Raw genomic sequence first — 15,261 nt, forward strand, 5'->3', positions numbered from 1 at the left:
CTCTTAAAACTTAATTACATGATTGCCTCAAAGCATAAACGTTTGTGCTATACTTTTTGTGAACTCACAGTTTTAGTGGATTCCTTGTGAGTAGGTCCAAATTTTCATGCTTAGATGAAAAATGTTTATTTCTTCACACATTCTTTGTGAGCATGTGCAGCATCTACACTAATTTACTGGAAAGGTGATACACATTTCTTTGAGGAATGTCCTAATTTTCCCTCGTATTGTCCAATTAAGAACTGTGGTGTTTCTAAATTCAGCCAACAGAGAATAGTTGTATGACAAGTAAATAAGTCTTGCTGGGAAGATGTTGCTTAAGTGATAAAATGGTTCAGCCAACAAGTGAACCAAAGCGTTAAATATTAACTAAGGAAGGTAACCATTTCTAAAGTGATATGTAACAAAGGACGCAGCTATATATAGGATTGAAGATCTCTCAGTGAAGTCCACAAGCAGAGGACGGTTTCTTGGAACTTCCGAAAATTTAAAACCATGAAGAATCTATTATTGCTACTATTGTGTGTTTTTATTGTTAAGTCACAAGCTCAACATTATGACTATTTGGTGACTATTTTAAACTTATTATATTATTACTAATATTATTAATATAAAATAGAACAATGTAATCATATGAATATCTTAATGAAATTAACCTCGATTTTAGTTATGAAATTGAATTGTTAATCTCAGGGACCCATTTTATTTAAAGAATGTTACATAGTATTTCTTACATAAAAACAAAATAATAATTTCTTGTTTTCTGGTTTCTTACCTTTATTTTCCCAGGATGAAGGAGACGGAGCTGAGGTAAGATTGTTTTTCTCACTTGTTATCCTGAGTACTGTGATTTTCATTTCTAGCAATATGTTATTACAATTATGAGGACAAATCTGAGGATTTTGCGGACGATAAAATAATGAAAAAGCAGTATTTTAAGAGAAAAAAGCTGTGGTAGATTACTCTTTGGTGAAGGAGAGTAATACATAGCTCCTGAAATTACTGGTGACTTATGAATGAAAATTGTAAACTAATCTAAAAGCAGAATAGACCAAATACAGTGATATAAAATGAAATAATTGGGTTTTTTCAAGTGAGAAAATCTAAATCATAAGTAGTGTTTATTGTTATTAATAGTTATCAAACACATAGCTCAGTATAACTTATTCATTTGTGGAACAGTTTTTCATCAACTACTATCTTTGCTGATTTATTTCTCTTGGTTTGAAGATAACAAAATATAGAAATGTATTTAGGGAGATAAATACTTAAAGGATTTTAATTTTATTCTCAAATGAAACATGATCAAATTTCTTGTATATAACATAGTCTGTCACACTAGAAATAAAGAGTATACGATAATACTTGAAGGTAGTGATTTGTTCACATCATTTGTTGAATTTGAAGGGAAGCTAAGTTGTTTTAATTATCAAACCATACAGATAAAAAGATAGTTGTCTGGTTAATTGCATTAGGTAAGAAGAATGTAAAGAACGTGTAAGAGTAAACTTTTATAAATACTTGGCTAAGCACTTTTACATTTCTACTCACCAGCTAATCCTTACAGAGATAGTTTACTAGTTTAGGCTCCCAAATGGATTTTCTAGTTTTTGTTATTTCACTAAGTGATCTTCATGAAACTAAATATCCATAGAATTTCTTTAAATATTTTTAATTCCCCTTTCTCTGGTAGAGCTAGACCATCAATGCTACCTAATGGCACTATGAAATAGAAAATATTTTCTTCTACTGTAATTTGATTTGCCGTAAAAGATGAGGCACATTTCATAAAATTCCTGGTAGAACAGACCAGGACCACAGGAAATATGTATATTTTTCCCAACTCCTAACACGTTATTATTTTTATTACAATTACACATATCCCAATACTATAGTGATTAAGCAGGGAGATCTGGAGCCAAATTGGCTGGGTTGGAAGCCTTGCACACTCTCACTAAATGTTAAGTATTATTATAACTTAATGAATAAATGACAGTAAAATTCAAAATAGAGTCATTGCATGACTTCTAGGCTCACAGAATAGCTGGAGAGTTTAGCTTCTGCTTCACATCTAGTCATTTGTTAATTTGTAATTAGTGTAATTTAAAAAAAAAGTGTAATTGCTAACAAAGACTGAAGGACAATATAGTTAATCCCAGCCAACACTTTTATATTGCATTGCATATTTTCCACTTCATTACCTCCAATGTAATATATTTTAAGTTAGCAAATAATTTTAACTGCATACCTTGAGAATTATTTTAGATATGAGAAAATTATGGTGTTTGATAAATCATGTAAGAAATTTCAAGAGAATGGTTTAAGCAATAATTTCATGGATATAAAATAAGAATAAGATTGGAATTAGTGGAGAAGCCTTTTGAACTGTAGTATCTATTATGTGTTATTGCAATAAAATAGTGAGTACTTACTATGTGTCAGGTGCTCTTTGGAGGGTGTCACATGTGAAGTCGTTTAATCTTTACAATCATCTTATACAGCAGATACTATTATTATCCCTATTTTACAGATAAGAAAACTGGAGCACAGATACCATAACTTGCCCAAGGTTTTGTAGATAGTAAGTGGTAGGGTCAAGATTTGAACCCAAGCAGTCTGGCTCCAGAGTACCTTATTCCTCTCCAAACATGCTAGAGTCAAAGATTGTCTTATTACAAATAAATCCCAAGTAAATTTCACTTTGAATAAATCTGTATTGCCTCTTAAATATTGTTATATAGGAGTAAGCAAATTAATCAATTCATGAAAACTGAAAGTGGGAAAATAATGAACAATGATTACAGGCATTTAGTAATCTGGATGGCTTGAGAATATTTATTCCTCCTGACAGTGTAGATGCCTTACTATTTTATGTATTCCAATGTATAGGTATCAGGAATCTAAGGTCCTTACTATTCACAATCTGATGTAGCTTTATTTTAAGGCTTCTTTTTAACAAAACTCCCTCCGGGGCAATAGCTTTCATGCGGTTTTTCTTTCTATGGTTACTGAGGAGACCTAAGCAGCCTATTGATTTACCAACAATGACTAGCCAGTTGATGGACCTTAAGCAAACCATTAATCGTGTGATAACCTAAATTATAAATAGAGTGTATTGGAGGGGCACCTGGGTGACTCAGTCGTTAAGTGTCTGCCTTTGGCTCAGGTCATGATCCCAGAGTCCTGGGATCGAGCCCTACATCGGGCTCCCTGCTTGGCAGGAAGCCTGCTTCTCCCTCTCCTACTCCCCCTGCTTGTGTTCCCTCTTTTACTGTCTCTCTCTCTGTCAAATAAATAAATAAAAATCTTTTTTAAAAAAAATTGAGTGTATTGGAATAGTTAAATGTCAAATCTTTGATAACACTTTACATTTTATTTCTGCCTGGTTCCCTGAAGGCCACTGTGAATGCCCGTGGTCACCGGCCCCTTGACAAGAAGAGGGAAGAGGCTCCCAGCCTAAGACCTGCCCCTCCTCCCATCAGTGGAGGTGGCTATCGGCCTCGTCCAGCCAAAACAGCAGCTGGCCAAAAGAAAGTAGAAAGAAAAGCTCCTGATGCTGGGGGCTGTCTTCATGCTGACCCAGACCTGGTGGGTGCACTGATGTTTCTTGTCGTGATGGGTCTCCCATGCAGAGAATGCTTATCTTCATCATGGCTTCCTAATGTTGTCTTGACCCACATCATCATCATTATTTTGTTTCTTTATTTTGTACATAACTACAAAACTTACTAGGCCTTGGGTTAAGGGTTCCTTTCTAGTCTTCTTTAGTCTGAGCCCAAGATTGTAAAAATTATTCTTAATTTTGTATTTTGCCCACCTCATTTGTTCAGGTGGTAAAATTTTCATAGTCCAGTTTTATTTATTCTATGCTAAGGACTAATTTTAATCTTCATAGGAATATGTTGAGGACTCTAGAATTTCTGGACCTATATACAGAAAATCAAATTACAAGTTGTTATATTGGCTAATGATATCATTGAATTTTCACCGTGTACTATTTTCACAAATACCCATAATCTGAATCCTTTATCTAATGCCTGCTATTTTCTTTGTTTGCAGGGAGTGTTGTGTCCTACAGGATGTCAGTTGCAAGATACTTTGGTAAAACAGGAAAGGCCAGTCAGAAAAAGTATAGAAGAGTTAAGTAACGATGTGGAGTCCGTGTCCCAGTCCTCTGCTAACACCTTTCAGTATATGACTCTGCTAAAAGAGATATGGAAAAACAGGCAGAAACAAATAACAGGTAGATATCCTGTGTTTTATGTTTGATACTGCTATAAAATTGGAACTTCTTGAAATGCCATGGGAATGCATGATTCTGAGATCAACATTTCTAGATTAGCCTAAATAACATCCTACTGCTTTCAGTATGAGCCTGATTACCCTAAGGTTCTCACTTAGCCACCTTTAGCAGCAGCTTGCCATATAAGCACCATTTAGCACTTCTTCTCAGCTAGAATCATTTTCTATGAAAAATTCACCATGAGTCCTTATTTTCATTCTATAAGAAATTTGTGAATCAGGAGACAATATTCAGAGTCAAATTTAGCATTTATAGGTTTAATACTTCAGGTTTTGAATATAAGAGGGTAATCTATGATGTACTCAATGGTATTGCAGATAGCGCTACCAAATCTTTGAATCTTGAGATCTGAATGTTGAGTGCTATTGGGTGGGTGGTTAGGAATCAGCTAGTGAGTAAGCCTGGCATAGGCATTTCAGTGAGTAGCTTATCCAAATTTGGACATTTTTCAAAGGTATCATGACATTCTTCTTATAAATTTCAAGGCTCTACTGTCCTTATGTGAGATAAGGACATAAATAAGTAAATCAAGTGTATCCAATCCATATGATGTTGAACTTCTGAGGTGGAAGGCCTAAACACTGCTTTCTCCTCTTTTCCTCACCAGAGAAATAAAGAACATTTTGTATTTATTATTAGGCATAATTTTTAGCTTACACCTAAGGTAAATTACTAGTATAGTAGCTAGACTTTATGTTAATTTGTATATGTCACAGGCAAAATAATTTTCTCTAGTACAACTACATGTCATGATTGCCTGACAGTAACTCTGTGTCTATTAACTTATTCTCAGAAAATCAAAATCACGACTGTATGGTTGAATACCTGTAGTTTTTTTATTGGGAGAAAGTGCTTACCATTCCTTCATAATTTCATTTTTCCAGAAAATGAAAATGCAATAAATGAGTACTCCTCAGAGCTGGAAAAGCACCAATTATATATAGAGGAGACTATGGACAACAATGTCCCAACTAACCTTCGTGTACTCCGTTCAATCCTGGAAAACCTGAGAAGCAAAATACAAAAATTAGAATCTGATGTCTCGGCTCAGATAGAATACTGCCGCACTCCATGCACAGTCAGTTGCAATATTCCTGTGGTGTCTGGCAAAGGTAACTAGTTAATAAACATATTTCTAGAGGCTTCCAGAACAAATACTCTCTAAAAAATAAGAGAACTTCGAAAAGCTTAGTGGCTCTTCCCCAACCAATCCTAATGACATAAGAGCACATCATGAAGATATCCCTAGCATGCTGTGTTCTGACTTAGCCTAATGTATTTGCCAGTGTTTGATGAACAGGATGTAGTGTAATGATGGTGGTCTCTCCACCTGGCTAATGCGCATGTTTGCTTGGGTAGGTGGCAGAAGCATGGGTGGGCGTAGGAGTTTCTCCATCCCATGTGTTCTGGCAGGTTATGTGTATCCTAGGACATAAAAGGTGGAGAAGGGCTTGTTTCATCCCCTTGGGAAATAGAACTCAAAAACTGAGTTTGATTTTCAGTAAAAGGATGATTCAGTTTCTATAATTTATTCTCAAATGTCTTAAATAAAACATTCCTCAGTAATCTGTGTCATCAGTTATCTTATAAAATTGATGACTAAAGATCAGGGAGTTATGTTGTGGTTCCCTGAATGTATGTTATCTTATGTTTGCAGAATGTGAGGAAATTATCAGGAACGGAGGTGAAACATCTGAAATGTATCTCATTCAGCCTCACAGTTCTATCACGCCGTACAGAGTATACTGCGATATGACCACAGAGAGTGGAGGTAAGTATTCCATAGTTGTTCACCTATTATGCTGTAATTATTTTGAAACCATACAATGCTAAAAAATAAGACCTAGCTTTAACATACCTAACAATGAGCCATTTGACTTGGAACTTAACCTGATATTTAAAAGGTTATAAAATATCTATGACTCACAATTCACAATTTGGGGGTAAGATAAAGCACTTGAGATCTCCAAAGATTTTAAGTTTTCCTTTCATATTCATTTCCTTATTGTATCCATTTTGAAGCACTTAACATAGGTGGGCATAAAATAAATTAAATAGGCGAGGAATTCAGACATTCTCCCCAAAGTGAGATTATTTGTTATTGGTGAATATGTGCCATTTTTGTTTCTTTCAACCAAAGGATGGACAGTAATTCAGAACCGTCAAGATGGGAGTGTTGACTTTGGCAGGAAATGGGATCCATATAAACAAGGATTTGGAAATATTGCAACCAATGCCAATGGGAAAAAATACTGTGGTCTACCAGGTAAAAAGTGGGAGTACAAAATAAATTATCCTGTTGGAAATTTTTTTTATTTCCATTTAAAAACCATAGTGCTGGGAGACTGTTTTTAGGAGGTTAAGAAGAGTTTACAAAAAGATTGTGAAAACTAAAGATAAGGCAAGGAAGGCAGTTTTTAATTTCCAGAGGTGTTGTTTTTGGAGAGACTTAATTTTATTTTTCCTTTAGGTGAGTATTGGCTTGGAAATGATAAAATTAGCCAGCTTACCAACATGGGACCCACGGAACTTTTGATTGAAATGGAGGACTGGAAAGGCGACAAGGTGAAGGCCCTCTATGGAGGATTCACTGTACAGGATGAGGCCAACAAATACCAATTGTCCGTGAGCAAATATAAGGGAACAGCTGGCAATGCCCTCATAGAAGGAGCTTCTCAACTGATTGGAGAGAATCAAACTATGACCATTCACAACAGCATGTACTTCAGCACGTACGACAGGGACAACGATGGCTGGTATGTATGATGTCTTTCACCCCTGCTTTAAAAGCTGCTACGAATGTTGTGATTGGAATCCTCAATGGCAGCTCATGTTATTGATAACTGTCATTTCTTGGGTGCTTCCTGGGCCCTAGCCACCATACTAAACTCTTCATGTGTCACTTTCTAAACCATTTCTGCTATAAAGTTGTCACTATTATCCTCACTTGATGGAGGAAGTTCAGAGAGACAAAGTAACTTACCCAAGGTCATACAATGATAAAAGATGGAACTGGAACTAGAGCACAGTTACCTTCTGTGTAGTGAGCGTTTAGATAGGTTTCTCTGTCTGTATATTCTAAGGTATAGTACATTGGAACCTTCATTTTGTTTTCCAGGGTTCTCTAATACTAAAGGAGCTGAAAGCTGACTTGTCAGTTTAAAGAAACAAATGCAGATGAACTTGTCACCAGGCTCAGTTCTCTCTCTTTCTTGCTATAGGGCAGAGAAGGTCTTTTGTGTTTTAGTTTGATTTTACTTATAAAACCAGAGTGAAAGAGTACTGTGCACAGCACTCTTCTGTGGGTATTTTGCAAAGAATTAACTCAACAGCACTGCAGTTCTAATGACCCCAAACATTTCCTTTCAGGGTAACTGCAGATCCCAGAAAACAGTGTTCTAAAGAAGATGGCGGTGGATGGTGGTATAATAGATGCCATGCAGCCAATCCAAATGGCAGATACTACTGGGGCGGACATTACAGCTGGGACATGGCAAAACATGGCACAGATGATGGAGTGGTATGGATGAACTGGAAGGGGTCCTGGTATTCAATGAAGAAGATGTCTATGAAGATCAGACCCTTCTTCCCACGGCAATAACCCCCAAAACATAAATTTTTATTCTTCTATATGTAACACATTTTTGTATATTATGTCATTGGAATATTCTTTCACACACTGTATCCCTCTGAAGCTATCAAATGGTTGTGAGTGTGACTTTTTGGGAAAAGTATTTAGGCTAAATGACATTAAAATGGCACATGAGTTTCTTTTATATTCTTCATTTGTATTATCTCACTGAGAACTAACTGAAACAATAATTGTGGACAGTGTTCGTAATTTCAATTTCAGTTGATTGTAGAAAGTTTCAAATTAGGAAGAGGAATTTTCTGTCCTGGTTCAAAAGTCCGCTTTAAAGACTATTTATTTATGTAAGATCTGTCACACACAAAAAAACTTTTGAAAAGATTTATTAATTAAACCAGTCTCTGTTACAGTAAATTAATGTATTCTTATTTTGTAATCCACATGACCAATGAGTTAGGCTTTGAACTTGTGAGAAAAGAGGAATAATCACAACTTTAAGTAGCTAATAAACTAACACTGAACATATGAAGATTCAAAATCTCACTCTGCATCATGGGAAAACCACTAATCTGCCATTTAGCTAGACTTTGGGATCAGAAATCTCAATAGGACAATGAGGGTTCAGTCTTCATCATTTGTTTTTTGGGAGGAATAGTGGGGTAGGAAGCAGCAGTTGCCTATTTCCCGGGAAGTTAGGCCTATTGACCTCAACTGGATCTTTGGTTTTCACATAACACCAGAACTACAGTAAAAGTGGGTTTTCTGTTCTTTCTATTTCTCCCCAAGTAATGAGTATATCAACTCAATATTTCCTTTATCTTCTGTTCTCCCATCATTTCACTCCAACTGCCCTGGGCAACCCTATGCCCCCCAGACTCTCCTTCCCTAATGTAGCATCATTTCCACTCATTTTTATAGAAACTTGTAGTCTGGAAGCTCATCCTCTTACCCTTGCATCTAAGCAGAGGTTATTAATTTCTATCATAGAAATGCTGTCACTCTCTTAATTCCTCATCAAATCCAACTTCAACTTTTTCCTGGTTTCCCTGCCATAAGTCCTGTCTCACCCCTACCTATATACTCTGTTACTCTGCCATCACATATATGGTCCTAAAAATAGAACATTCTGACCAAGTTATCTTCCTGCTTAATTTCAGCTTTTGTTACCTAAATACTAAAATCCAATTTCCTTGACTGGGAGTGAAAATGATTTGCTATTTGGTCCCAGCACCGTCTCCTGCCCCCTTCACTACACGTCTACATTCTTGTCAGAGTGAATTTTCCACCATCTCGGAGAAGGTTAGGCCCTTTTATATGATGTTTCCATTGTTAATAGCATCTTTCCCCCAACACTATCTGACAAATTACTGTTCATTTTTAAGCCTCAGTTTAACTGCAATTTCTCTGTTTTACATCCCTTTCTCCTTTACTAATGACGAGCTCTTACTCATCTTTTATTCCAGAATTATCAGCCTGTCAGAAAACGTGATTTTCATAAGTTCATAAATATTGGATGACAAAATTCAGTGATTATCAAGATCTCGGATAGCCCCCCCCTTTTTTTATAGAACCCATTTTCCAATAAGTCACACACAGAAACTTAACACACAAAATACTTGAAAGTAGAACTTTTGCAGCAAGACTGAATATAGCAGAGGCACCTGGGTGGCTCAGATGGTTAAGCATCTGCCTTTGGCCCAGGTCATGATCTCAGGGTCCTGGGATGGAGCCCTACATCAGGCTCTCCGCTCAGCGGTGAGTCTGCTTCTCCCTCTCCCTCTGTGATCTCTCTTGCTTTTGCTCTCTCTCAAATAAAATAAAGTAAAATAAAATAAAATAAAATAAAATCTTTAAAAAAAAAAAAAAGACTGAGTAGCAAATGCCCATGGAATCAAGGATGGGGAAAGGGCAGGAGCCCAATCCGAGGGCAGTATCCTGCAGACATTTGCTCAACCCCTTAAGGACTCACGGAAGATCTAATGAGCTTAAAATAAAGCCACAGATAACAACAACAAAAAAAACATTAAAGTAGTCAATTTGATGGTCAATTCTTAGTTAATGTGCAAATTGCAGAAGCACAGAGACCATTCCTGGATGGTGTGTAATATCTAAGTTTATCTAGAAAGAAGTAAGTTTTCTTAAGTTATCATTTGGTAAGAAATCTTACATATCTCGTTTGGCCTATTCAAGCATCACAATTTTGAATATAATATAAAGGTAGTGTCCTCGAATTAGAATACATAAAACAGTTTCAAAAAAGATTAACTCATGACTTTTATGAAGATAATAAAAAGATTAGTTGGAAACGATTAATCCCACACTGTGGCATGAGAATCATATTTTATTATACGACTAAGACAAAGTATGTAAAAAAAAAACTAGAAAGGCTATATGTACTTGGGATATAAACTTCCAGTTCCTCTGCATCTAGGAACCAAGGAAACCAGCCAACCAATGTGACTAAGGAATTGTCTTTTAAACTGAACACAGATTTTTCCACATGGGCCAAAAATGTAGGGTTTGTGACATACCGCCCACTGCAGTAGCTTAGCTGACATTGTTGTTGAACCATTGCACACCAGACATCGTGCATGTTGACTGTCTAAACCTGCAGAGCTTATTTACAATACGGATATCCCGGTATCAACCCGGATTTATTACATCAGAGGCTCTACATAGGAAAAGCCTCAGAATCTGCATTTATAAATAGATGTCCCCAAGAGACTCTGATCCGATCTGAGGTTAGTGAAGTTCCCTGGATGGGTCTTGTTCTGATTCACCAGCTACTAGAGGTTAGATTTTAGAATGACTGATACAAGGTACATTTACATTAGCCTGAGACTCCCATCGTTCTCATCCAGGCTTTCTTTCACTCAAATGGTGACCATGAGGCAACATTTAGGGCAAGTTGTCATCTTTGAAATGACTGTGATTTCATAGGCGACCACCTCCTATGTTTAACACTTAACTTGGGTTTAAACAACACGGCCTCAAAAACTGGAAACATTATTTCTACTCTGTTGTCTCTCACCTTATGTGATTCTCAAGGTTGTACTTTTAGTGTTTTTCAGTGTAAAAACAACTTAAAAATGTTACCTATCATTTGTCCATTGAGCTGAAATTGATTTCTGAATTCCATCCCTCCCGTTACTGGGGCACGTGGCTTGATGCTCCCTCCTTGAGCTTCCACTGTTCCTCAACTCAGCTCTAAGGCGCAATGTGTTGGTGCATAATTACAGCTAAACTAGCAAATGGAATAATTTCTGTTTGTTTTAACAACATTAATTGTGGTTTTAAGTAATTAAATTAGTACACATTATTTGCAGACATTTTGGGAAATATAGGAAAGTAGAACTGCTTATAATTTCAACCTTAACAGGAGAGCAGCTACCATCCTCGTTTATGTTTTTCTTGTGATTCTGTACATGTGTTAGCACTTGAATTTTTCACATTGTGTCATGGAAATGTTTCCATGTTACTTAATATTCTTCTTTAATGTTATTTTCTATAGTATTCTTTTTAATGACCATATAATTTTCCATCACGTGAATGTACTCTAATTTTTAGCAAGTCCCTGTCACTTAAAATTTAGATATTTCTGACCTTTTTCTAATAAAGATAATACTGAAGTTAGCATCCTTCTACATAACTTTATATATATATATATATATATATATATATATATAATCTGTATTATATATAATATATAGTGTTATCTACTTTTTCTACAATAAATTTTTAGAAGCCGAGTATCTGGAGGAAAGAAAGGGGTTGGTGTTCTGGAGGTTTTTAAAATATATATATTGCCAAGTAACTCTCCAGAAAAACGGTATCAATTTACTTTGGCAGACAGAATTACAGGTGTTTGTTTTTATTTTTCTTCTCCCTCACTAATGCTGAATGTTGTAATTAAAATTTTGACAACTGCTTTAATTTTCATAGCTTAATTACTAGTGCAAGTAAGAGATTTTTAAAATGTTTAATGACCATTGGTCTATCTTCTTTTGAGAGCTACTTTTCATGTCCTTTCGCTAGTGCTACTTTTCTATTAGCATAAATCATCTTTTATATGAATTCTTAACCATTCTTTATGTACATAGGATAGCAATCAGGAACATGATATTACCCTCTATTTATTCAAATATTTTATTTCCTAAGTGATTAGACTCAAAGAGTCATATGCTTACAAACAGTCTTGACTAGAACCAATATTAACCACTACACCCTGTCTCTCTTCCCAGCCAAGCTGTGACCAATAGGCGATAAGTTTTTTGTTTTTTTTGACTGAATTATATTCATTTCTCCAACAATTTTTTTATTTTGAAAAGTTCCAGTCTTACAGAGAAATTGCCAGAAGAGTTTAATGAATACCTCTATGTCCTTCACCTAGATTCACCAATTGTTTGCTACATTTGCTTTATCTCTCAAAAGGAGATACTTTTAAGCAGTGTTGTAAGAGCTTATGTAGGCCTCTAACCTTGAGGTCACAGACCTATTGTAGGCAGAATCAAAGGTGGATTTAGCAAATATTTTTCAGAGTGCTATGTTGCAACCAGCACATAGCCACCTTCAGCAATGAGGTGAAGAATAGGCTGACCATCGTTTAGTAACTATTTCTCAGCTCAAACCTGGAATGTTATCTTAAATTTTCTTGCCTCCATGGTTTTGAAGAGTTGCTTTTACTATGTGGAAATGGAGGACATAATGTCCTGCTTTTGTATAAGAATTAATTTGAATCTCTCCTCCCCAGGTGCAAATTCCCCACCATACTACTCCCTTCTATGATGTTTAAGGCCCTTGCCATCCCCACCCCCAATTAATTAAGGACTTTTCTCCGTAAATGAGATTTACAAAGTACTTGAAATTCAGTTAAAAAGAGAATATAGATGAATTAATAAACGTATGAACAACAATAAAAAAACCATATGAATAGATAAAATGTGATAACCCCAAAGTGGTTTCTGTGCAGATTTTGTTACTTACAGGCAAGTTTTATAATACTCATAGCTACCAAAATCTGAATGTTGCTACTTCTCAAGCTGTTTCAGCAAATAGTAAATGTTATACTACTTTACTCAGGCATAAAAAATATTTAGTTTATGATTTTTGCATTCTGCATGTACTTATTCTTTCAGACTTTTCTAGATACGATTTGAGGTTAGTGAAGCTCCCTGGATGGGTCTTGTTCTGATTCATCAGCTACATCCCTAAGGTCTGCTAACTAAATTGGAAGTGTGTTTTATTGGTTATAAGGAGAACCCATGACAGAATGTAATTAGGTCAACAATAACACTGGGAAATAATTAAAATTAAATGGTATGGGTAATACAGTTGACTCTTTGAACAATGCAGGGGTTAGGAGTCCAGACCCCCACACAGTAGAAAATCCAAGTTTAACTTTTGACTCCCCAAAAAATGACTAATAGCCTACTGCCAACCAACTGTAACATAAACAATTAGCTTATATTTAGTATGTTAGATGTGTTATATGCTGTATTATTATAATAAAGGAAGCTAAAGAAAATATTACTAAGAAAATCATAACAAAAAGAAAATACATTTACAGTACTGTAAAAGATCTGCATATAAGTGGATCTGCTCAGTCCAAACCTGTGTTGTTCAAGGGTCAACTGTACTTTCACATTTATCTAAAACTATGGTATCATCATCCTAGAACTCATAATAAATGATGTGTGGAACTTACGGGGCTTGAGCCTATAAGAATATAAGAAGTTGTGAGCTTCATCCCCAGATGTGCTCCTTATCATCACATTATTTAACCTTCTTAAGCTGCTACTTTCTCACTAGAAAGATCAACCTATAAAATGTTCTCACCTTTATTAAAGAAACTCTAGTAATCATTGATCAAAATATTCTAATAATTTTTCCTGGAAATAATTCTTTATTCTAAAGGGTTTCCAGAAACTGAAAGCAAATATGTAAACAGAACACATGAATCAAAATGTGAATAATCTCTTTTAATAAAAATTGACTATGACATCAACAGATATAGAAGGGATTTATGCATTTAGTAGGAGGAGGTTGAACTGGATGACCTTTAAAGTTCTACTTAACACTTAGATTCCTTAATTCACAAGCATTTTATTGGGTCATCACTTTGTGCCAGACCTTGTGTGAAGTGGTAGAAATAAAATATAGTAATTTCAGTTAAGAAAAGAGCAGTTAATTAAGTTTCTTCATGTTTTCTTCAAGTACCATGCTGAAGGACAGCATCAACAGCTATGGGCTAAATGATGAAGACCCATCCATCTCGATGTCAAATTAAAGTGCAGTTGGACATTTATTCTATTCCTTACTTAGGATCTAAATCCCCAATTCATCATTTTTCTCCCTGGCAGAAATATTTAAAAGCCATGTGCTTTCATGGCAAAACTTTCAGGTTCATGTCCATTTACGCCTTCATTTACCTATTCGTTCATTCAACGAGGGGTTATGTTGAAATGTCTAACCTAAATAAAGCTTGCAGAGTAAGAGGGCATGGCATTAGATGGAGAAAAGCATCATGAGGTAGTCAGCAGCAGTTAAGGAAAGAAGAAACAAAAAAATTTTAAAGGTAAATATAAAATAAAGTGGTTTTTAAAAAGTTCATTATTTATAAGAACATCTTCTACATTAAGAAGTACAGTTTAAAGGTGAAAGAACCACAGGAAAAGAGTTAAAGAAAGGAGAAACTACAATAAAACAAAAAGTAAATTAAAAATAAAAATGTGTTTCAGAATTTATCTATTATTTCAGGAAAGGCTTCTAAACAAAGTGACATGTAAAGATGTAGGTAAACGCAAAGAAAAAGAAATTGGGAGTGATGACAATATTAATATTTGACAAGGTAGAATTAACTTCCAAAAGCATGAAATAAGTAAAAAAAAAAGACATTATCTAATGAAATACTTGGAAATTAATAGTTAAAAGATGACTCACTCATTCCACATGAGGTCAGGGTTGTAGAAAAAAGAAAGATGACTCACTCTAAACCTCTAAAAAAGTAACTAATTCAAAATTAAGAAAGACCTTTCCAAAACCCCTAGAACAAACAAAAGAAGTAAAAACTGAAAGGAAAATTTTTTTGGCTTAGAAAAAAAGTGGAGGGTAAGAGGGAGAATACTTCACTGAAAAGCTACACTTTAAAGATGAGCAAAGTGATATAAGCACAGGAGAGAGCATATGTATAGATTTGTCTTATTCAACAAAATTGGCATTTTGATTCCACTGGCAAAGAATACTTTAATAGCGGATCCCAGCATAACTGGCTATTCATCCACAAGAAAATAAAAGTAGACCGTCTCCATAACATGTTAAAATAAATTCTAGGTTAATTAAATATTTAAATGTAAAAGAAAAAAAAAAAATA

At 35.2% G+C, this 15,261-nt stretch overlaps 1 protein-coding gene across 1 annotated transcript; it reads left to right on the plus strand.

Moving 5' to 3' along the window:
• Positions 1–356: 356 nt before the first annotated feature.
• FGB (fibrinogen beta chain) lies at positions 357–8,002 on the plus strand. The gene is made up of 9 exons (XM_032413046.1): positions 357–567; positions 790–810; positions 3,397–3,588; positions 4,060–4,243; positions 5,188–5,415; positions 5,961–6,074; positions 6,444–6,569; positions 6,774–7,059; positions 7,673–8,002. The coding sequence occupies exons 1-9, from the start codon at positions 496–498 to the stop codon at positions 7,902–7,904; spliced, it is 1,455 nt and encodes a 484-aa protein (XP_032268937.1). The 5' UTR covers positions 357–495; the 3' UTR covers positions 7,905–8,002.
• The last annotated feature ends 7,259 nt before the right edge of the window (positions 8,003–15,261 follow it).

This window comes from Phoca vitulina, unplaced genomic scaffold (assembly GCF_004348235.1).
Source record: "Phoca vitulina isolate PV1807 unplaced genomic scaffold, GSC_HSeal_1.0 scaffold14, whole genome shotgun sequence".
Lineage (NCBI taxonomy): Eukaryota > Metazoa > Chordata > Mammalia > Carnivora > Phocidae > Phoca > Phoca vitulina.

Coding starts and splice junctions, on each gene's coding strand:
- FGB (XM_032413046.1), top strand. CDS start 496: ATGAAGAATCTATTATTGCTACTATTGTGTGTTTTTATTGTTAAGTCA. Junction 568..789: donor CTCAACATTATGACTATTTG/GTGACTATTTTA, acceptor TTATTTTCCCAG/GATGAAGGAGACGGAGCTGA. Junction 7,060..7,672: donor GACAGGGACAACGATGGCTG/GTATGTATGATG, acceptor ATTTCCTTTCAG/GGTAACTGCAGATCCCAGAA.